Source organism: Pipistrellus hanaki (assembly GCF_964339955.1).
Source record: "Pipistrellus hanaki genome assembly, chromosome: 4".
NCBI classification, from domain to species: Eukaryota; Metazoa; Chordata; class Mammalia; order Chiroptera; family Vespertilionidae; genus Pipistrellus; species Pipistrellus hanaki.
This window is the reverse complement of record NC_140506.1, coordinates 91,300,988-91,322,832: the sequence shown is the minus strand read 5'-3', so window position 1 is coordinate 91,322,832 and position 21,845 is coordinate 91,300,988. Positions and strand designations below refer to the sequence as shown.

The 21,845-nt window shown below is 56.8% G+C and overlaps 5 protein-coding genes across 10 annotated transcripts; 3 read left to right on the top strand and 2 right to left on the bottom strand.

Moving 5' to 3' along the window:
- Positions 1-922: 922 nt before the first annotated feature.
- NDUFB10 (NADH:ubiquinone oxidoreductase subunit B10) lies at positions 923-3,370 on the top strand. The gene is made up of 4 exons (XM_084882532.1): positions 923-1,242; positions 2,533-2,671; positions 2,836-2,975; positions 3,214-3,370. Exons 1-4 carry the CDS (start codon positions 1,095-1,097, stop codon positions 3,315-3,317), a joined length of 531 nt encoding a protein of 176 aa, XP_084738658.1. The 5' UTR covers positions 923-1,094; the 3' UTR covers positions 3,318-3,370.
- A 37-nt stretch (positions 3,371-3,407) lies between these two features.
- Positions 3,408-5,481, bottom strand: RPS2 (ribosomal protein S2). Its single transcript, XM_084882477.1, has 7 exons — positions 5,131-5,481; positions 4,958-5,047; positions 4,576-4,683; positions 4,143-4,316; positions 3,907-4,066; positions 3,626-3,717; positions 3,408-3,533 (listed from the first exon to the last, which is right to left on the bottom strand). Exons 1-7 carry the CDS (start codon positions 5,305-5,307, stop codon positions 3,453-3,455), a joined length of 882 nt encoding a protein of 293 aa, XP_084738603.1. The 5' UTR covers positions 5,308-5,481; the 3' UTR covers positions 3,408-3,452.
- Positions 5,482-5,672: 191 nt separating this feature from the next.
- Positions 5,673-10,935, top strand: RNF151 (ring finger protein 151). Of its 3 annotated transcripts, XM_084882496.1 has the most exons (6): positions 5,673-5,706; positions 5,967-6,015; positions 6,554-7,064; positions 7,611-7,756; positions 8,056-8,152; positions 9,516-10,935. In XM_084882496.1, exons 3-6 carry the CDS (start codon positions 7,062-7,064, stop codon positions 9,996-9,998), a joined length of 729 nt encoding a protein of 242 aa, XP_084738622.1. In that variant the 5' UTR covers positions 5,673-5,706; positions 5,967-6,015; positions 6,554-7,061; the 3' UTR covers positions 9,999-10,935. The 3 variants fall into 3 exon arrangements, with proteins under 3 accessions (XP_084738622.1, XP_084738623.1, XP_084738621.1); XM_084882497.1 differs by lacking the exon at positions 5,673-5,706 and having other exon boundaries at positions 5,963-6,015; positions 7,643-7,756; positions 9,516-10,746; XM_084882495.1 differs by lacking the exons at positions 5,673-5,706; positions 5,967-6,015; positions 6,554-7,064 and having other exon boundaries at positions 7,204-7,756; positions 9,516-10,746.
- Positions 10,936-11,219: 284 nt separating this feature from the next.
- TBL3 (transducin beta like 3) lies at positions 11,220-17,601 on the top strand. The gene is made up of 22 exons (XM_084882287.1): positions 11,220-11,358; positions 12,846-12,897; positions 12,986-13,081; positions 13,167-13,214; positions 13,327-13,468; positions 13,554-13,638; positions 13,722-13,892; positions 13,974-14,049; positions 14,130-14,223; positions 14,303-14,484; positions 14,572-14,713; positions 14,792-14,850; positions 14,936-15,039; positions 15,561-15,708; positions 15,785-16,015; positions 16,104-16,174; positions 16,256-16,412; positions 16,491-16,549; positions 16,806-16,909; positions 17,015-17,086; positions 17,172-17,330; positions 17,410-17,601. Exons 1-22 carry the CDS (start codon positions 11,318-11,320, stop codon positions 17,517-17,519), a joined length of 2,403 nt encoding a protein of 800 aa, XP_084738413.1. The 5' UTR covers positions 11,220-11,317; the 3' UTR covers positions 17,520-17,601.
- Positions 17,602-17,736: 135 nt separating this feature from the next.
- NOXO1 (NADPH oxidase organizer 1) lies at positions 17,737-21,714 on the bottom strand. 4 transcript variants are annotated; one of them, XM_084882426.1, is made up of 9 exons: positions 21,337-21,714; positions 19,808-20,080; positions 19,609-19,689; positions 19,375-19,450; positions 19,085-19,265; positions 18,775-18,956; positions 18,581-18,694; positions 18,199-18,316; positions 17,737-18,118 (listed from the first exon to the last, which is right to left on the bottom strand). In XM_084882426.1, the coding sequence occupies exons 2-9, from the start codon at positions 19,871-19,873 to the stop codon at positions 17,851-17,853; spliced, it is 1,086 nt and encodes a 361-aa protein (XP_084738552.1). In that variant the 5' UTR covers positions 19,874-20,080; positions 21,337-21,714; the 3' UTR covers positions 17,737-17,850. The 4 variants fall into 4 exon arrangements, with proteins under 4 accessions (XP_084738552.1, XP_084738551.1, XP_084738553.1 ...); XM_084882425.1 differs by having other exon boundaries at positions 19,808-21,714; XM_084882427.1 differs by lacking the exon at positions 19,808-20,080 and having other exon boundaries at positions 21,208-21,714.
- Between the last annotated feature and the right edge of the window lie 131 nt (positions 21,715-21,845).

The following is a 21,845-nucleotide window of genomic DNA, read 5'->3' as shown; positions in this document are numbered from 1 at the left end:
GGCCCTGGTCAGCAGAGTGCTCAGGACCAGGATGAAACCATCTGAGTAGGACCAGAGCACCCTGTGCCCAAAATAGGAACCACTTCTCCTTATAAAAGGGGGGGCTTTCAGGGGCAAGCCCTGTCTTCTGCTCTGCCTCAGGGAGGCTCCCCAAAACCGCCCCCCCCCCGCCCCGCCCCAGGGAAGGCTGTAGGACATGAGCAATCCAAGAGGCATCTTGGAAGAGTTGATTTTGTTTACCAGTGGTGGTTGTTTGCTCTACTGCCCCGAGTTCTCCAGGAGTGCCCAGCTGTGTTCCTCTTGTTCCTCACTACACTTGGCACAGGCCTTAATAGTTTACTTATTCAGTCCCCTTTTATTATTTATTTCTTTTTAAATATTTTTATTGCGTTTTAGAGAGAGAGAGGAAGGGAGAATTGGGAGAAACATTAATGATGAGAGAAAATCATTGATCAGCTGCCTCCTGCATGCCGCCTACTGGGGATGGAGCCCGAAACCCGGGCATGTGCTCTTGCATGTGCCCTTTATCGGAATCAAACCCTGGACTCTCAGTCTGCAGGTCTACGCTCTGAGCTAAACAGGCTAGGGCTTTTTTTTTTTTTTTTTTTTTTTTTTTTTAACAGAGAGGAAGGGAGAAGGATAGAGAGTTAGAAGCATCGATGAGAGAGGAACCTCAATCAGCTGCCTCCTGCACACCCCCTACTGGGAATGTGCCCACAACCAAAGTACATGCCTTTGACCAGAATCGAACCTAGAACTCTTCAGTCTGCAGGCCAGCGTTCTATCCACTGAGTCATCCACTCAGGGCTAGGGCTTTATTTTTAGAATGTAAGCAGGGATACTTCATGGAAACCCCCGGAGGGCGCCACATTGCATTGGCGCTTCAGTCCCACGAGGGGGCGCCCACACTGCGAGGCAAGCCGAGCTCAAACGTGGGCGTGGCGAGAACAAGTCCCATGGTGCCTCGCGCGCACCGCCCGCCCTGCGCAGGCGCAGCCGCCCTCGGGCGTCCTTTGCTGCGGGCGGACTCGGCGGCGCTGCCGGGGCGGAGGCAGGGACAGCGCGCCCGGGACTGATCCCGCCGGACCGCCGCCATGCCGGACAGCTGGGACAAGGACGTGTACCCCGAGCCCCCGCGCCGCACGCCGGCGCCCTCGCCGCAAACCTCGCTGCCCAACCCCGTCACCTATTTCTTAAAGGCCTTCGACCTCCTCGTGGACCGGCCTGTGACCCTCCTGAGAGGTACGGGCTCCCCCCGCCCCCCTGCTCCCGGAGTTCCCCGGGACTGCGGAACTAACCTGGACACCCCGCTGCAACCCGGGGCGCCCACCCGTAGGTCTTCGGGCCTCATCGCCTACTTAGACCCCCCAACTGCACCCCAGGCCTTGCCCCGGGGACGCCCCCTTCCGAACCTGTCAGTGCTCGCCGGTCCCGCCGCTTGGGGGTCTCTCCATGCAATCCTTTTGCCCAAATATTAGGGGTTGTTGGCCTGTCGCAGTCATGTGTGTCCTGGGGCTTGTCAGACCCGGCTCCCTGCACGCTTCCATTCTGCTCTGTGTGCAGTTGGTGCCAGCAAACGGGTTTTGAAATGAAGGGACTCTTTGCTAATGAAAGCATGGGTGCAAAATAATTGGGTGGCCAGGTGATGGCCGAGTCCTCTCAACCTGTCCTCCGTGTGTGCCCAAATTGCTCCATGTCAAGTTTAAAACAGTTGTTGCCCAGTTTGTGGTTCAGCCATCCCCGAGGGGGTGGAGGTGGGGGTGCGGGCATACGTTCTGCCCGCAGTCACTAGTGCCAGGAAATCCATCCTTATGAGTTTAACCAGCCAGCTTCATTCATTGAACAAAACATTTGGTGAGCATGGTGTGCTCTTTGGTTAGGGAGGATAAAGTCCGCAAACCAGACTCCCTTTGTGTTGCTATTTCTTCCCTGTCCAACTTGTTCACTTCCCTATGGGGAAGTTTAGGCTAGGTGAGTGGTGGCAGAACTGGGACTAGAACCCCTGCTGGTGGCTGAGTCTGTCCACACACTGGAATTTGTGATGGGGGTTGGCTGGCAGGCCGGGTGGGGGCTGCCTTCTGTCTCAGTCCCATCTGTAAATAAGAACCTGCCCCATAAGGTTGTTGGGGGTAGAGGGGGTGCAGCACCACAGGGCAAGGACAGTAACAGGGAGCTCCCATAAAACCTAGTTCCCAGCCTACAATGGAGTCAGTCCACTTGCCAGTCTTTGTGAAAGTTGAGAATGAGGGAAATCTGCCCCTCCTATGACTTGTTAGTCCATCTAAAAATAGGGGTGTCGAACTCAATCCGAGAAGGGGCCAAAATCTAAAATCCAGCCTAAATCGCGGGCCAAATGGTTTAGTGAACAGTCATAAACTGACAATGTCATAAACTGACAGTGGAGTGCAGTGATGACAGCGCGGTGCGGGCCACATTGCAAGGCCTGGCAGGCTGGATTTGGCCCGCGGGCCTTGTGTTTGACACATGTGATCTAAACCAATGGAACCTGAGTCTGGGTGCTTCTCTTTGCAGAGTTTATAGAGCAGCAGCATGCAAAAAACAAGTTCTACTACTACCACCGGGAGTTCCGCCGGGTGCCGGACATCACCGAGTGCAAGGAAAGGGATGTCTTGTGCATGTTCGAAGCAGAAATGCAGTGGAGACGAGACTAGTATGTCCTGCCCTTACACAGGAGCCATATCACATCCTGCCCAAGACCCTGAGGGTGGAGGGGGTGAGGACCGAATGCTCGGTCCAGCCCATGCTTTTATTCTCTCCCGGGATGCAGGGAAATGATTCTTTGTAAGCCACCTTTTTTGTTCCTTTTTCTTTCAGCAAAGTTGACCAAGAAATTGTTAACATTATCCAGGAAAGGATGAAGGCCTGTCAGCAGAGGGAAGGCGAGAGCTTCAAGCAGAACTGTGCTAAGGAGGTGCAGCAGTTCGAACAGGTGGCCAAGGCCTACCAGGACCGATGTGAGTGAGCCTCTCAGCCTGGCCCTCCTGCTTGCTAGCCAACCCTCTATTCCTTACAGCTGTCGGCACTGGAATGAGTGTACTTGCCTTGGTTTCCCAAAGCCTTGCAGGTGTAAGAGGGATTTATCACTGTGCCCCAGGTCCCCTTTCTGCCTAATAACTGTCTTGGATGCTTGACTTTACTTGACACCACATTATGGCAGAAGTGGCCCAATGACTCTTCCCCATCTCTTCCCAGATCACGACTTGGGAGCCCATTACTCAGCCAGGAAGTGCCTGGCAAAACAGAAGCAGAGGATGCTTGAAGAGAGAAAAGCTGCCAGAGCTGCTGCTGCTCACTGAGTCCCCTCCCACATGAATATTTCTTGCTGAATAAAATCACCTTCAGCCCTCAACCTTGACTCATTGATGAGCCTAAATAAAAGGCAACTATTAGCAGGCTTAAATCATCACTTTATTTTTCTTGTACAAAATTAATTATGTGGTGGCCACAGCTGCAGCCTGGGTCCTCTGCACAGAAACTCTGGTGTGAGTCTTCACAAGATGGTCAGTGAATTCCTAGAAAGACAGACAGACAGATAAGGCTTTCGCTGTAGAGCCAGACACGCTGCATTTGTGCTGGTTAACAAGGTAGTGGGGGCAGGCAGTACCTGATAGGGAGACTTGGTGAACACCGTCTCCTTCCAGAGATCCGGGGTGAGATAGCTGTAGGTCTTAGAGATGGCATCAAAGGTGGCCTTGGCTAAAAAAGGAAAAAGGGTTGGTGCATTTACCCAAAACACAAGACTTCAGGTATAGGCAGAAGCTGTCCTGCTCCTAGTAAGAGAGGTTACTCTGCTTTTAGGGTTTTCCTCTCTGAAAACAGGCCACCAACCGCCCATACTGTGATTAAGCAGTGCTCAGGGGCCATGCCCTTGTGAAGGCCACCTACCGAAGTTGCCCAGGGTGGCAGTGCAGCCCCTGGCAGAGGTGTAGCAGTCATCAATACCAGCCATCATCAGCAGCTTCTTGGGCACAGGGGCTGAGACAATGCCCGTACCCCTGGGGGCAGGGATGAGGCGCACCAGCACAGAGCCACAGCGGCCAGTCACCTGAAAGGGTGGGAGTCAGAAGGCAGGGCCAGACTCTGCGGCCGAAGACCCCATCAGTCACCACCACCCAGCCTACCTTGCAAGGAACTGTGTGGGGCTTGCCGATCTTGTTTCCCCAGTAGCCTCGACGCACGGGCACAATAGAGAGCTTGGCCAGGATGATGGCTCCGCGGATGGCAGTGGCTACTTCCTTTGAGCACTTAACACCCAGACCAACATGTCCATTGTAGTCCCCAATGGCGACAAATGCCTGTGAAGAGACGGAAGTGGCTAGTGGTCCCACTATCCTGCACAAAAACAGTAACCACTACCCAACCCAAGGCCTGTTGCGCCCCTCAGGGAAAGGCTGGCCACTGTGAGGCCAACCTGAGGTCCTGAGGGAGTCCTTTCTCTCTCTCCCCATTACGAAAGTCACACGTGTGAAGTCAAGTGTAACAGTGCAGAGCTGGGAGAGTCTCACGAAGCCCCTGGGCAGAGACAGCCAGGAAAACACGAGGTGGGTGGGGTACCTTGAACCGGGTCCTCTGGCCAGCACGGGTCTGCTTTTGCACAGGCATGATCTTCAACACCTCATCCTTGAGGGATGCCCCCAAGAAAAAGTCAATGATCTCAGACTCCTGCGAGAAACGAGATTTGTGAAAAAACACGATTAAAATAAATACCATCCCCGAACATAGTCATTGGGAGACCTGACTTCCTTGTAGAATTGGTATTCTGAGTTACCAGTTTTTCCTTTACAGAATGATAACCCAACGTCAGAGACAGACTACCCATATACTCACACACCCTAACAAGTCCCGGGGGCCCTCAATATGTCATCCCTCAACGAAATGAGACTCCCCAAGGCTGCACCTACCTAACATCCAAGGAAGAAAAGAACCCACGCGTTACCTTGATGGGCAAGGAGAATAGGTAGATCTCCTCTAGGGATTTGATCTTCATGTCCTTGACCAGGCGGCCCAGCTTGGTGACAGGGATCCACTGGAGGGAAAGGGCGGCGGTGAGGAAGACAGAACGCCCGGAGCCGCCCACATGGCCGTCTGGCGCGCATTGCCCGGACCTACCTCCTTGTCCTCGGCCTTGCCTCCACGAGCTCCGCGGCCTCGGCCCCTGCCCCGACCCCGGCCGCGACCCCGGCCCCGGAGGCCGCTGCCAAATCCTCCACGGAAGCCGCCGCGACTTCCTATTCCGGGGCCCCCGGGGCCTGCGGGCCCTCCCGCAGCACCGGCGTCATCCGCCATTTGCTAAATAGAGCGACAAAAAAAAGTCAAGGCCCTGGCATTCGCGGTCGCCTGGACTAGGGCTTCCTCCCGCCCAAAACGCGGTCACACCACCCCGGGTCCAGCCCTGTGTCCGCGGATCGCCGCCGCCGAGGCCCCGGCCCAAACCGACAGGAATGAACACTCACGTGTTTTGTCGGAAAAGAAGAACAAAGAGTGTAGGCAGGGAGATTTTATATGGCGCCAAATACCGCGAGAACTAGACTGCACCATCCCTCTCGCGAGTGTTCCACTAGCCTATAAGACATCTTGTGATTGGCTCCTCGGGGCCTCGCCAGCTCTGCGTGCGCCTGCGCGTCTCCCGGTCCCCGGAGTCGCTATAAATTGCCGCGCCGCCGCGCGCGCCGCCGCAGACTGCAGGTAGGTGCGCGCGCCTGCTTCTGGGTTGCATGTGTCGCTGGGTGGGTGGTCGGGAGATCGGCGTTGGTTGAAAATCACCTGCGGCCTTGGCCGTGACCGTGGGTGAGATTCGGCGCCCAGAGCACCGGGGGCCTCAGCTCACTGTCCACTCAATGTGGGGAGGTGAAACCCAGGCCCCGACACGCGCCGCGGTTCGGGGCCCTAGGTGTTGCGGATCGCGTGATCCGATGTCAGATCCTCACCCTGTTCTCTGCCCGCAGGTCTCCCGGATGCCCCAAGCCTGAGGCCGACGCCGCCAGGATCGTGGCGGTAGAGGGACTTCCACTGTCCTCTTTTTTTTGTTTATCTACTTAATTTGTCTTGTCTTAGTTTTTTAATAAATTGTTGGTCTAACTTCGTGTGTATATGCGTGTTTTGGGTTCCTTGCCTGTAACCCTGGAAAATATATCGGTTGACTGTAAGATCAGTGTGTGCTGTGAAGGAGAGACCTGTGTAGAACACCTCTTAAGCTCCTAGCCAGCCCTAATCTACTTCGGATGCCACACAGGGGTAGAACTTAGCGTCTCCAAGATTGGTGGGTGACTCCTAGGGTCCCACACTAGAGCAGATAAAGTACCTTGGGCTTGATAGGAGTCATGCTGGGCCTGCTAGCCATTAGCAAGGAGTGTAAGACTCACAGTTCTAACAGTGGCTCCTTCGTAACTTCGCGCAGGACAGGGTTAGGGTCTTTAGGATTTGATGAGGGAACCACTCAGTGGTATGGAAATACACTTTTCTGTTCTGTGCTTTACATGTTGGAACATGCTGATCTCAGGTTGGAATTGACTTCCCTATGCTTTTCTCTTAGGCCTGCCCAGATGGTCCAAGCCTACCTACTCAGAGATTTTCCCACAGGCTAGCTCTCTTCCTGTACTGGAGGTTGAATGGCAGTTTGGTCCTCATTTCCCTGGTCTGTATCTTAGAGCACCATGGGTCTTAGTTCCTGAAACCCCTTAGTTCTTGGAGATCTAGCCACCGGGGCAGCACTATTTTAGGAGGAAGAGGGGAGCCATTCCTTTGTTCCTGCTGAAGTCTCAGTCCTGGGGGTACCATCCCTAGGAGTTTGATTCCTGGCCTGGTGCTGCTTGGGGATCAGCTGTCAGCCACTACCAAGGCAGGGGCTACAGGGACCTACCCCAGGTCTGTGCCCTCTTAGGGCAGTTAAGAGCCAGGTGGTGCAGAGTCCCAGTGGGCCTGGGACCAGGATTGTGATTGGCCTGCTTTGGGCCAATGCCACTGTGATGTCGGCCAGCTCCCCCTGTGAAATGGAGGACCCTCAGCCTCAGGGGTCAGAAGCTGCCGTCTAGACACATATCATGGTGAGCCCAAGACCCTCTTGCCTCTGGCCCTTATATTTGTGCCTAAATTAAGGTGACCAGATGTCCTGCTTTTGGCGGGACAGTCCCGATTCTTAACAATTTGTCCCGCATCCCGCAACGTTTTAAAGTCCCAATTTTTCTTTCCAAAAATCGGGACTTTAAAACACCATGGGACACGGGACAAATTGTTAAAAATCGGGATGTCTGGTCACCTTAGCCTAAATCCGATTCTCAAATTCTCACTTTGAGAAAGGGTGGACAATGGCTTACACGCTCCCAAATGGAATAAGGGAAGCTTTCAGAGCACTCTGGCCAAGAGTAAATCCAGGCAAAGACCAGTTCTAAAGCTGGGGATTAGTATTCAAAGGTCTTGACCCTCCCACAGCTGCCCCCTCAAAGTGAGTGCTGGCCCACCCCTCCCCTTGAGGCTCTCCTGTGGCCCACCTCCCTACCCAAAGCTTTTGTTGGGGTCTCCCTCTTGGCATATGGAATGGGTGACTAGATTCTGGTCCCAGCCAGCCCCTGATGCTGGCCTGGCCTTTTCAGAGTGGCGGGTATGATCTCAACCTCTTCACCAGCCCTCCCGACAGCAACTTTGTGTGCTCTGTCTGCCACGGAGTTCTCAAGAGACCAATGAGGTTGCCATGCAGCCACATCTTCTGCAAGAAGTGCATTCTCCGGTGGCTAGCCAGGTGCGACTGGGTTCCCAAGAGGCTGGGAGGCAAGGGTGGGGTTGAGGGCCACTTCTGTAGCCCAGGATCGAGGGGAAGGTCTGCAAAGCCATGGCCATAAGATCCAGCTGCTAAATCTGAGACTGAAATTTGTGGGTCCCCTCACCTTGTGTTAGCTGCTTGCAGCCCCTGGCCAGACCTCAGAGTTGAGAGATCCCTAGAAAGCCCTCTCATGCCTCTTCCAGCTAGAGAGAAGGGACCAACATGCTGCCCCTTGCTCCCTTCCCAATCCCAAAACTCACCCAACTCATGCCTCCTAGACAAACGACCTGTCCGTGCTGCAGGAAAGAGGTGAAACGGAAAAAGATGGTCCATGTGAATAAGCTCCGAAAGACCATTGGCCACCTGGAAGTGAAGGTAGTTCAAAGCACCCACTGCCACCAACCTCCTTGGATCCCTTGGGGGATGGGGCAGAGCAAGGAGAGGGAGCCGGGAGACTCTCACCCTCAGAGAACTGAGGGCTTCTGCTCCAGCAGCACAGACTGCAGACTTGGGGTCATCCGCCCTGGCTGAGCTCCATGTACTTGCATTGTGACTTTGGGCAGGTTACATAACTGCTCAGCTTCTGGGGCCTCAGATGTAAATGGGTTTTTTTGGTTTTTTTTTGGTTGTTAATCCTCACCAGAGGATATTTTTTCCCATTGATTTTTTAGAGGGAGGGAAGGAGGGGAGAGGGGAGAAAGACACACACAATTGGTTGCTTCTGACATGCACCCTGACTAGGGCCATGAGTCGAACCTACAACCCAGGAATGTGCCCTTGATAGGGAATTGAACCCAGGACCCTTTGGTGTGTGGACCAATGCTCTAACCACTGGGAAGCACCAGCCAGGGCTCAAATACAAAATGGGGATCAGAAAATTTTTAGAGGCTAACATATCTCTTTGTCAGCCATTAACTCTCCAGCCTCCTAATTTTTAAAAAAATATATTTTATTGATTTTTTTTTTTTTTATAGAGAGGAAGGGAGAGCGGGAGAGAGCTAGAAACATCAATGAGAGAGAAACATCAATCAGCTGCCTCTTGCACACCCCCTACTGGGGATATGCCCACAACCAAGGTACAAGCCCTTGATTGGAATTGAACCTGGGACCCTTGAGTCCACAGGCCTATGCTCTATCCACTGAGCCAAACAAGTTAAGGCAGCCTAATTTTTTTTTTTTATTAAATTATTATCTCTATACATATACCATTGCCCAGCCTCCTAATTTTGTAGATGCAAAAACAGATTAAAAAATAGACCAGCCAGCATGGCTCAGTGGTTGAGCCTTGACCTATGAACCAAGAGGTCATGGTTTGATTCCTGGTCAGGGCACATGGCTGGGTTACAGGCTCGATCCCCAGTGGGGTGTGCAGAAGGCATCCAATCAGTGATTCTCATCATTGATGTTCCTATCTCTCCCTCTCCCTCTCTGAAATCAATGAAAATATAATAAAAATAAAATAAAAACCTGCCATACATGCACACATATTATACAATCGTCGAGTGCAGCTCATCCCCCTCCTCTCAGAGATCTAGATTCTTCCCCCCTCCAAGCATCTGTCCAGCTGTTTCCCTCTTTCCACATCATTGGTACTTAAGAGCTTGGGAGGTTCCCAGTTAGTTCACTGGTTCCTAGTCAGTGGAATGAATGTCATGGGTGGGCAATGATTTGGGGTGGGCAGCTCAAAGGCTGGCAATACCTGACCTGCTTTGGCTCACGTTGCTCTCCCCACCCTTAGTGCAAGAACGCTGAAGCTGGCTGTTTGGTGACGTGCCCCCTGGCCCATCGCAAAGGGCACCAGAACTCATGCCCTTTCGAGCTAATGGCCTGCCCCAATGCAGGCTGCACGGTGCCAATAGCACGTGGGGCCTTGGCGGAGCACCTGCAGCAGTGCCAGCATGGTACCCAGCAGCGCTGCACCGGGGGCTGTAGGACCACCCTGGACCCAACGGAGTACGTACCCCACAGCTGCCACCGTGAGCTACACGAAGCCTGGGGCCAGCGCCGGGATCGCAGCCAGACCCTGGTGCTGTGCCTGCTCCAGCACGTGCGCAAGGTGCACCACACCACCAGCCTCATCTGCAGGCAGCTGGCCCAACTTGGAAACTTCCTGGAGAACGACGCGCTGCTCCTCAGTGCCCAGCAAGAGGAGGCCGAGGCCACCCCAGAAGGCAGCATTGGGGCTGAGGTGTTGGGGGTCCAGGACCAAAGTACCTTATAAATTGAAGGATAAATAAACACAAGCCCTGAACTGGCTTGCTCCCGCCATTTCTGTGCTGGCAGCCAGCCCTCCACCTCTGCAGACACTACTCCCTTCACCCTGCAGGGACACTTTCTGGCCTCTCCCTCCACCTCTCCCAAGTCCTTTCCCACCGCTGGATTTTAACACAGGCTGCTTTCCCTGCCCAAGACCTCTTTCCCTCACTCTCCTTTGCCTGACTACTTTCCACTCAAATTAATGTCTCAAAGGTTTTTCCCAGTCTTCTTCACAGTTACTTCCTAACAATTTACTTACCAGCTTCATAGCCAGTAATACAAATACTCAAATTCCTGAGTAAAAGCCAACTCATCACAGTGACTCACAGTGAATCCCCATTATCTCTGACCTCCCTACCCTTATAATTCTCCTCGCTACTCACTCCCTAAAGCTACGTGGGCTTCCGTGGCTCCTCCAAAGCCAGCCCTGTGCAATGGCTGTTCCTTAGCCTGAAGCACTGTTCTAGATAACCACAGAGCTCCCTGCTTCACCTCCTTTAGGGTTCTGCTCAGGGGTCATCTTCTCCATAAGCCTCCTCCACAACCCCATTTACAATTGCACTTCCTGCCCTGGCTGGGTATCAGGTGGTTAGTGTCATCTGAATATGCTATGGTTGCGGGTTCGATTCCTAGTCAAGGCCAGTTATAAAGATGACGTATTATAGAAGAAACCTATATAATTTTATTATCTAACAAAATTTTACTGCCCAATGTCACTCTAGTAAGTTCAATAAAAAAAATTAAATTGAATTGAATTAAAATTAAAATGCCTGCTATCTAGTGCAGCGTTTTTCAACCGCTGTTCCGCGGCACACTAGTGTGCCGCGAGGGTGCAGACAAGACAAGAATTTTATAATTTTTCACTATTTTGTTTACTTAATATTTCATAATAAAGTAATTATAAAATACTTTCTTTGTGTTTATTTGATTCCTATTCAAGAGAATTATTTTATATATAGTCAATATAGGCACAGAGTTAAATTTTTTAACATTTTCTAATGGTGGTGTGCCTCGTGATTTTTTTCATGAAACAAGTGTGCCTTTGCCCAAAAAAGGTTGAAAAACACTGATCTAGTGAACTCAGTCGGTATCATCCCACCGGCCCTAGCCGGGGTACAATCCTGCCAACTTCCGCTTCCTGCCGCTGCAGCCACAGCCATTGGCGCGGTCGTGTGACGTCACAGTGACAGCGCGGTGACGTCAGTGAGGTGCGCCTGCAGTTCGGAGCGGCTCGGGTCTCCCTCACGCGGCGGCGGCGGCGGTGGCGGCTGCAGCGGCGGCGACATGGAGGAGGCTGCGGCCGGACTGAGCCGCTTCAAGGCCAAGTGAGCGGGGACACCGAGGCTGTGGGCGCCGCCGGGGAGGGGACGGGGTTCGCAGCCGGAGGAGCGAAGGCGCCCGCCGCGGGCCGGGTGTCCATTCGGGTTTGGGGAGGAGATGAGGACTGTGTACAGACTGGTCTGCGGGGTCGTGGAGGCTGTAGTGATGTTATGAGGCAAGAGAGCCAGCAATGGCTGCTCTCGGAAGGGGGCCCGGGGCCCGGCCAGGCTATTAAATTAGAAGCCAGTTGGGGAGTGGGGGACGAGAAATCCTCGCGGAGGAAGGGGCGGGCTGAGCACACATGGAGGCCGGTTCTGGATGGGAGCGGGACCTCTGACACCCTTGGGGAGCGGAGAACCACCACCTTTGGGTCAGGCGGCTGGGAGCTTTCACCTGCTGTCCCTCTTCTCCGGGGAGCAGGAAGACAGGTCCGGAGACGGGCCGTCAGCAGTGGCCTAGGACGCCCTGAACCCTGTGTTTTTCCCCCAAGTCTCTGGTGAACATCTAAATGCTCAGTGCCCATCGCTTCTCCGTCTTTTGGCTAAGATCAAGTATAGTATCTGTTCTTACCAGTTTAATAAATGCTCAGTGTCCGGAAAGGGACAGACTCAGCTCTGCCCTTTGCAGCGCAGTTTGATGGCATAAGTGTGTTTTGTGAATCATTTTCATCAGTGGCTGTGACAAGCACTAGCAAAAGAAGCCCGAGTGGATGGTCTCCTGGGCTATCTTGGCAATACGGCTTACCCCAGTGGAAGGCGCCATTGAAAACTGGCGAGAGAGGTCCAGGCCACCCACAGGGAACAGCCTGTTCAAAACAGAAAAAGTTAGCAGTGTCCCCTTTGGGCAGGATCTTGGAAACATGTAAGGAGAGGAGTGGATTTTAAGACAGGGTTATGTTCTAATTGATCTTTTTGACAGAGGGTTTGAGAGAGTTGGGGGGGGGGGCAGCTGGTGAAGATGCTGGAACCTCTCTCTAGAGGGGACAGTGCAGTGAGACCTGGACCAGCATGGAGGCAGTCAAGCAGGATGGACTAGGACTGCTTGGGTACTGAGATGCCGGCCAGGCTGGGGATGGAGGAAGGATTCGGGAAGGGTTCAGGGTGGACCTCAGGGATGGTGTTGAGTGTGTTGCCATGGGCCAGTACTCAGGCCTGGCTTCCCATGGCCAGCAGGGGGCCCCCAAGGCCTGGCCTGATGTGCACTGGGGAATCTGGGAAAACTGGACTGTTTGGACAGCATATGCTGTAGTGGGACCCTCTGTGGATCACCAGCTCAGCTCTGGGTCTCAAGTAATCTGTAACAAGGAGATACCAAAACCCACCTCACAACAGTGAAAAGAACTCATCACCACCGGTACTCCATCCCTACTGCCGTCCAGAGGCTCAGTCACAAGGACCTATTGGGTTGACCTCTGGGAGAGCACCCAGCACAGGGCTTGGCACTAGGGACCAAGGAGTAAGTGATTCACTCTCTTTCTCTGTCCACCCTCCAGCTATGCTGTCGAGCGCAAGATCGAGCCTTTCTACAAGGGCGGGAAGGTGCAGGTACCAGCTCGTGGGGGGCGGGGCAGAGTGGGGGGGGCGGGCAGGGATTACCGAGTGTTACCTCGGCTGAGACCCTCTCTGTCACCAGCTGGACCAGACTGGGAAGTACCTCTTCTGCGTCTGTGGTACCAAAGTCAACATCCTGGATGTGGCCTCGGGGGCCATCCTGCAGAGCCTGGAGCAGGTGAGGCAGGGAGAGCCAGGGTTAGGGACTGGTGTGGAAAAGCAGCCTATTCTCATAGCATTCTGTGCGCCCACTCTTCCCCCAGGAGGACCAGGAGGACATTACTGCCTTTGATCTCAGCCCTGATGACGAGGTATCTGGGGCAGGGGTGGGAGGTGGGCTCCAGTATTTCCCAATCAAACTTTGAGCCTATGAGGATGGGTCCTCTACCCCCGACCCCCTAGGTAAACTACATCCTCCCCTAGGTGCTAGTGACAGCCAGTCGGGCACTGCTGCTGGCTCATTGGGCCTGGCGAGAGGGCAGTGTCGTCCGCCTGTGGAAAGCGATACACACAGCCCCTGTGGCCACCATGGCCTTCGATCCCACCTCCACCCTGCTGGCCACAGGTAGGCCCCAGCAGGTGGACGGGCCGGCTAGCGGGCATGGGCCTTTGGGCACACCAGCCCCCTCACCTCAAACGCGTTTCCACAGGCGGCTGTGACGGGGCTGTGCGTGTCTGGGACATTGTGCGGCACTATGGGACACACCACTTCCGGGGCTCGCCAGGTGTCGTGCAGTGAGTAGGGGCAGCAGAGCCGGGGTGAGTGGGGCATCATGGTGGGATGGCACAGCTCACCTGCCGCCCCTCCCTGCCTGCAGTTTGGTGGCCTTCCACCCGGACCCCGCACGCCTGCTGCTCTTCTCCTCAGCCACAGACGCCGCCATCCGCGTGTGGTCGCTACAGGACCAGTCGTGCCTGGCTGTCCTGACTGCCCACTACAGTGCTGTCACCTCACTTAGCTTTAATGCTGATGGCCACACCATGCTCAGGTCAGTAACCAGCTGCCCAGGTCTCAGCAGGCGGGGAGGGCCATGGCGGAGACTCGGGAACTGAGGGGGCTGTTTCCCCAGCTCGGGCCGGGACAAGATCTGCATTGTCTGGGACCTGCGGAGCCACCAGGCCCTGAGGACCATCCCTGTGTTTGAGGTGGGGCACCTGGGGGGTCAGGGCCAGTAAGTAGGTTGGGTTGGGAGTGGGGCTGCCACCTCAGACCTGCTCCTCCTCAGAGTGTGGAGGCTGCAGTGCTATTGCCAGAGGAGCTGGCACCCGAGCTGGGCGTGAAGTCCACGGGCCTGCACTTCCTGACAGCTGGCAACCAAGGTGCGTGGGGCCAGGGCAGGGAGCAGGGTCTGGGCGTGGCCCATGGACCTGAGTCCCAGCAGCCTCTCTCCCTGCATAGGTGTGCTGCGCGTGTGGGAGGCGGCCTCTGGGCAGTGTGTGCACACACAGCAGCAGCTGTCAGGCCCTGGGCGGGAGCTGACCCACTGCACCCTGGTCCGAGCTGCTGGCCTGCTCCTCACCGTCACTGCCGACCACAACCTGCTGCTCTACGAGGCACATTCTCTGAAGCTGCAGAAACAAGTGAGCACTGCCCCTGGTCAGCCCTCGGTCTGGGGGTGTAGACCCTCTTCTCACGTGAGCCCTGGCTCGTGTCCCTCCACCCTGCAGTTTGCCGGCTACAGCGAGGAGGTGTTGGATGTGCGGTTCCTTGGGCCTGAGGACTCCCACATTGTCGTGGCCTCCAACAGCCCCTGCCTGAAAGTATTTGAGCTACAGACGTCAGCCTGCCAGATTCTCCATGGCCACACAGGTGAGGGGCCAGACCAGCGCTCCTGGGACCCTTTCCCTTAACTGATCCCTGACCGTTCTCCTTCCACTTTTCTTTCAGATATTGTCCTTGCCCTGGATGTGTTTCGAAAGGGGTGGCTCTTTGCCAGCTGTGCCAAGGTGAGGTACCCCAAGAGGTGTGGAGGCATAGGTCCCCAGTGGGAAAGTCGGGCCCAGCCTCTGTCCTCACCCCTCCCATCCGCAGGACCAGAGCATTCGCATCTGGAGGATAAACAAGGCTGGCGAAGTGACCTGTGTGGCTCAGGGCTCTGGGCACACACACAGCGTGGGCACCATCTGCTGCTCTAGGTAGTGGGCCAGGGCTGGGAGCCAGAGTGTCACAGACGTGGAGACCTAGGCCCTGCTGATGGAGTCCCAGCTCAGGGAGATGGAGAGAAGGTGGTGCCTTTGACCTTGCTCTTTGAAGCTTTAACCTAGGGATTAGAGTAACGAACGCATGGGCCAGGAGCACCCCAAGTGCCGTTGTTGGGTGGGGGTTCCTAGGAAGTGCCTTGGAGCTGGGTGGATGAAAGGGGTAGGATGTTGGGGCAGAGAGGACGACACTGAACAAGTGCAAGTTGAGAAGGCGCTCCCTGTATGTAGGCCTGGGGTCCCATTGTTGGGACAAAGTCACCTGGGGTGGCGGCAGCGAGGGCTTGCAGTGCAGACAAGTGGTCCCGGAGAAGTGTCTGGGTACCTCAGGCATCTGCCTTCTGGAACAGCCCTCTGATCTGGACCACGGTCCTGCCGGCCTGAGCTGTGGTGCACGGGCAGACTGGGCTGGCCAAGGCTCATCAGGCGCCTTTCCCTGCCCCCCCACTGGGCTTTAGGCTGAAGGAGAGCTTCTTGGTGACGGGCAGCCAGGACTGCACTGTGAAGCTGTGGCCCATCCCCAAAGTCCTGCTGTCCAAGAGCACAGCCCCGGACAGTGACCCTGTTCTCCTGCAGGCCCAGGCGACACAGCGCTGCCACGACAAGGTGAGCACGTGGGTGGCGCTGGGGCAGCCCTCACCGGGGCAGGGGTATCTGAGCTGCCGCCTGTTGCCATCACTAGGACATCAACAGTGTAGCTGTCGCTCCCAATGACAAGCTGCTGGCCACAGGCTCACAGGACCGCACAGCCAAGCTCTGGGCCCTGCCACAGTGCCAGCTGCTGGGTGTCTTCTCAGGCCACCGGCGTGGCCTCTGGTGCGTCCAGTTCTCACCTATGGACCAGGTGCTGGCCACTGCCTCGGCTGATGGCACTGTCAAGCTCTGGGCATTGCAGGACTTCAGCTGCCTTAAGGTAAGCGGCCCCCACCCCAGGCCCGCCCCCCACCCCAGGCCTGGTCCCTCTCGGATGCTGTCTCATACCCTCCCTGTCAACCCTGCAGACTTTCGAGGGGCATGATGCGTCTGTGTTGAAGGTGGCCTTTGTGAGCCGGGGTACACAGCTGCTGTCCAGGTGACTGGGCTGGGGACAGGGCAGGGGTGGTGAGCTGGGAGACAGGTCCCAGCGCTGAGCCCCCTCCAATCCCAAACCCAGCGGCTCTGATGGGCTCGTGAAGCTCTGGACCATCAAGAACAATGAGTGCGTGAGGACGCTGGATGCCCACCAGGACAAGGTCTGGGGGCTTCACTGCAGCCAGCTGGACGACCGTGCTCTTACCGGCGCCAGTGACTCCTGTGTCATCCTCTGGAAGGTGTGTGGGCATTGGTGCAGTGGGCGAAGAGTGGGCAGGGCATCATGAGGTTCCACTCTGACCCCAGTCTGACCCTAGGATGTTACCGAGATGGAGCAGGCAGAGGAGCTGGCCAAGCGGGAGGAGCAGGTGGTCAAGTAAGTCTGGAGAGTCCCCACCAGCCTCCTGTGAGTGCCCCCTCCCATGCGTCAGTGTCACCCTCTCCCTCGGGGTAGGGTATATTAGCATCACCCCTGCTTTATGACGGGGGGAAACTGAGGCTTGGAGTGCTGACACAGGTCACCATCAGTGAGTGCTCAGGTCCGGTCTGCTGACTCCTAAGCCAGCTCCCTCATGGCTCTGCCTTCAGCTCCAGCCCCAGCCATATGGCCCTCTCCTCCCTTCCCCCGCCAGGCAGCAAGAACTGGACAACCTGCTCCAGGAGAAGCGGTACCTGCGGGCGCTGGGCCTGGCCATCTCCCTGGACCGGCCCCATACCGTGCTGACTGTTATCCAGGGTCAGTGCTACCTCAGGGGCCTGACAGGCGGCCCTGGAGGGGGGGGAGGGTCCTCTCAGGTCTGTCCTGCTCCTTCCCTGCGGCTTATCTTCCCTCCTCCTGCAGCCATCCGGAGGGACCCTGAGGCCTTGGAGAAACTGGAAGCCACCGTGCTCCGACTTCGGCGAGACCAGAAAGGTCCGGGGCAGGAGGGTAGAGGCCGGACAATGACTGGTATGATGGGGTGGCCAGCAGGCAGGTCTGACCATCCCTTCGCCTGCAGAGGCCTTGCTGCGCTTCTGCGTCACGTGGAACACCAACTCGCGGCATTGCCACGAAGCCCAGGCCGTGCTGGGCGTGCTCCTGCGGCACGAGGCCCCGGAGGAGCTGCTGACGTTCGAAGGCGTGCAGGCCTCGCTCGAGGCCCTGCTGCCCTACACAGGTAATGGCCACAGCCCTGGGTGGCGGCGGGAGCAGCCTGGCCGGGCCGTGGACCCCCTGACGTCCTCTGTCGTCCCCAGAGCGGCACTTCCAGCGGCTCAGCCGGACCCTGCAGGCAGCCACCTTCCTGGACTTCCTGTGGCACACCATGAAGCTGCCCACCCTCCCCGCCGCCCCCTCCGCCCTCTGAATGCCACAAGGTTGTTTGTTTGTTTGTTGGTTTGTTTTTTATTGTTGTGTTTTGTTAAAACATCAGAAGGTTTTATCCCAGTTCCCTGTGTCCGTTAGGCTTTTGTCTCACCCCAGGTCCCAGGCTACAGCCTTGGCCAAGCATCATCCCTGTGCCTTGGCCTGTGCAATCCAACAGGCCCAGCCCCTCAGCATGGACACTTCACTCAGAGGAAACGGGAGAGTGTAGCTTTCTGGCCCTGCCAGCCACGAGTCCCACCCTCAAATGCACCTCCCCCTGCCCTGGGGGTGGTGGGGTACACAGCACTCTCTCCATGTGGTTCCACACACCCTCAAGGATGTCCCTGACTCCGTGGGTCCCTCCCCAGTGCCCTGCGGGTGATGGTGCAGCAGCGGTTCTGAATGGCACTCAGCAGGGGGCGGGCTGGCACGGTAGGAGGAAGTGCCGTGACCTGGGGGGCCTTGGGGGAGCTTTGGGCTTCCCCCGCCCTGTCCTCTCCCCGCTCCGCCCCAGAATGGAACTCCGGTCCGCTCAGGAGCGTGCCGAGCCCGTCTGGCTGCAGTAACACAGAGGGGAGGAGCCCTGTGCGGCCCCCGAACCTGCAAGGAGGGCAGTCTGGTTAGCACCTGGCCCTGCCCTCCCAACCCCATGGACTGCCCCTCCCCCACCAGAGCCCCACCTGCACAGCCACCAGCCTCGGTCCGACGTTTCCAGCACGCGCACTCTTGCCCCCGCAGGCACTGACAGCTCGTCGGCCTGGCTGCCTTCATAGGCTTGGGAAGCACAGAACTGGGAGCCTGGGAGTGGGTTTTTTGGTGGTTAGCTCAGGGCTTCCATCTCTGTCCCCTCATCGATCTCACTGTGTCTCTGCTAATGCCAGCGACCATTCTAACACCCTCTATGGGCCCAAGTACATACTAGGAGACTGCTGCCACTACCTAGTCCTTCCACTGCATCTCACCCTTGGGTCGGGTGCTTTCTGTCCCCCAGTCTTGCTGCACCCTGCCCAGCAGTGTGTGTGGGGGGGGGGGGGGGCACTGGGAGGGGATTAGTCTCATTACCGCTATTCCGGAAGGGCTGTCTCCCATCTTGTCCCTGGTCCAGGGCCACCTCCTCCAGGTAGGGAGCAGGAAACCATGCCGTCTGCTGGTCTTCGTTAGCCACCAGCCACCAGCCTGTACACAAAGGTGGGCCGGGGTTCAGGTCCCCAGGCACACTGGGATCCTGGCTGCAGCAGGTCAAGCCCCCAGCCCACCTGAGGGGTGTCGCAGCAGCACGTCTAGGGCCTCTCGGGCCTGCGCATGGAAGGGTTGGCCCCGTGTATCCTGGGTGCTGAAGGGCTGCAGACAGTGCAGGCTCAGAGCCTCCAGGCTGCCTATGGCAAGACGGCCCTCAGGGCGGGGTGGGGGCTCTTCCTGGACGGGCAGGATCACCAGGCTGGAAAGGGCGGTCACAGGAGAGGTGTGGGGATGGGCTGCCACCTCACCCAGCCTGGTGCTGCCTTTCTCCGTCATTCAGCCCCACCACCTAAATGCTTCCCGTGGAGTCAGGTGTGGGCCAGGCACCTGCCGGGCGGTAGTGAAGGCTCCAGGTCCTGGAGCTGTGGCTCAAAGAAGGCGATGAGCGCCGGCCCCCTGGACACTCGCTCTGCCTCCAGCAGCGCCCGAGCATAGGCCTCCAGCAACCGCAGGCGCACCAGGCCGCGGCCTGTGCGCCCTCCACGCGCCAGCAGTGATGTAGATGCGTCTGTGGGGACCGCAGGGGACAGAACATGGGACCCCACCCCAGGGCTCCCCGCACCAGGTGGCTGCTCCTGCCCCTCCCCTTACTCCTCCCAGAACCCCTGGTGCCTGACCCGGGAGTTTGGGGAGAACTCGGTCGGATCTCCGCAGCAGGCCGGCCTCCACCGGGAAGGTCTCCTTGAGGATCTTCTAAGGGAGAGAACCGGCATGTTGGTGTTGGAGGGCCCACTGGGTAACCGTGGGGGGGCGGGGGGATCTCCTGGGATCGCAGGGGCTAGAAGCCGGCACAGTTAGGGCAGGCATGGTGGGGCTGAAGCTCCTTTAGAGGAAGTCCCAGGATCACTCACATGGAGCCTCTTGAATTCCTCCCAGCTTCTCCGCACCAAGGTGTTGCTGTCATCCGACCAGCACACAGAGAAGGCGAACATCTGTTTGGAGGAAAGGCTGGGGCACCTGGGAGGGACTGGGCCCTGAACTTCCTCCCTCCCTCCCTCCCTCCTCCTCCCCTCCCTTTCCCTCCTAGGGTCCACAGGGACCAGCACTTACTTGGAGCTTCTCTATCTGCACCAGAGCTGCTGCCCGGACTGACACTGGGTGCCTAGGGCCCACCATAGCTGTGGCCTCGGGTCCAGATCGTAGGCTTCTGGAGTCAGAAGCTGGTGGTAATCACCTGCTGCTTCCCAACCGCACAGGGACGGACGAGGTGAAGTACCCGGAAGATGGGTTGGAATTCCCCTGATGGCTCAGACCTGCCAGGTCTTTGCAGCACTGCCCTCCCCCTGTCCTTCTTAGCTTCCTCATTGGCCTCCAGCTGAAGATCTGGGGAGCAGGAGGGGGGGCACAGAGGTGGTGGAGGGGCTGGGACTGCTGCCATGGCAGGTGGAGAAGGAAGAGCCCATCAAAGTGCCGCTGGGCCTGGACCCCCCTCCCTGCTCTCCCAGTCCTGCATAATGCTGGCTGGGGTTGGTGAGAGCCTCCCTCCAAGGTGTGCCCCACTGCACTGCCTTTGAACTTGCCTGGACAGTTAGCACGGTTGTCATTGGGAAGGGCTTAATCCGCCCTCACACTGGAGGGAAGATTTCTCAATGTCCCCAAGACACCAAGGAGGAAGTTTGTGTTAAGTGAATAATGTTAGTATTTCTGTACGTGTTGGGGAGGTTTTCCTCCCTGTGGTGGTCCCTCTCCACAGTCCCTGGCACTGGGGGAAGGGGGGCTGACTAGGATGGTTTTGAGAGTTGCCTCTAAATTTATTATAATTTATTACAAGTTACTGCAAACACAGCCTCTGAGATCAGGAGTGACCATTCCCCCACTGGATGGTGAGAAGACCCTTAGTCTCCAGAGCAGGTGCCCACAATTCCGGGCTGCTCTTTCTCACCGGGGAGGTTTCTGGAGCCCCATCTAACCTTGGTGCACAGTGTTCCTCCTGCTACTGAGGCCGCCAGCTCTGTGTTGGGACCCCACCCCAAACCCTTCAGGGAGGAGTCAGTGTCTGGGCATCCCTCCAGGAAACCACCTGGCGTGGACAAAGGGCTTTTGTGTGTCCCTCCAGCGGCTCGCTCTGAAGCTTTCAAACCTTCACTGGTCTTGGCCTGGACAGTGAACACCTGTTGGTATAGGCCTTTAGCCCAACTGTCTCACTCTCCCCAATCTCAGGGGGGGCTAAGCTGAGGGCATCTGGCCTGGCAGAGTCCAGGTAGGAACAGACCCTGCTCCCCTGGAAGACAAAGGATAGAAGCTAGGGAAGAGCCAATTTACTAGCAGCCAGGAACCTAGAAGGCTGCCGAGGCCCCTCAGTAACCCAATGATAACCCCCTGCTTCTACACTCCCCACAACCCTGGATCCTTTCCACTCTTCCCCTCTCCATAGCCCCCACCCTTATCTCTCACCTGGGCAACTACAACTCCCCCCCCCCCCACACACACCTAATGCCCATGTTCCTTACTTGCTCCCATGAAGTTGACTCTCCAGAGGAATCTTTACAAAAACAGAAATGGAATCAGATAGAGGTAGCCCTACCCAAAACTGTTCCCATAGTTCTCAGAATAAATTCCCAGTTCCCATTGCAGCCCACCTTTGGATTTCTCCCCAGGTCCTGTCCCACCGCCTTTCAGCCTATGCTGAGACTTCCGAGAATCTGGCGGGTCCTTGTCCCGAACCTCCAGCCTCGTCCATGACTGCCCCCTTCAGCTGATTCCATACCCTTTAGGCCTCGGCATAAGGGTCGCCTTCTCTAGAAGGCCGCCTGAATTTGCCACGCCCTCTTATGGCCCCCACCCCACCCCATCTTGACCTCAGGACTAGGATGTCAGGGTTGGATGTCGATACCCGCCCTGCCCAGCGCCGGGAATAGTGTCCGGACAGATGAGGCAATTACACACTTATTTGCGGGAAGACTGATTAGGGACAGAAGCAGAGTTCCCGGAGGCACTGCTTCCTGTGTTTAATTGCTTCCCGCAGGCGGGTTCGCGCAGAAGCTCAGAGGCGCCGCCTCCTTTGCAGGCACAGGCCCCGCCCCGCCCCCGGGACCTCCCCCAGGGCGCCCCGCCCTCTGCGCTCAGGCCCCGCCCACGTTGCCATAGC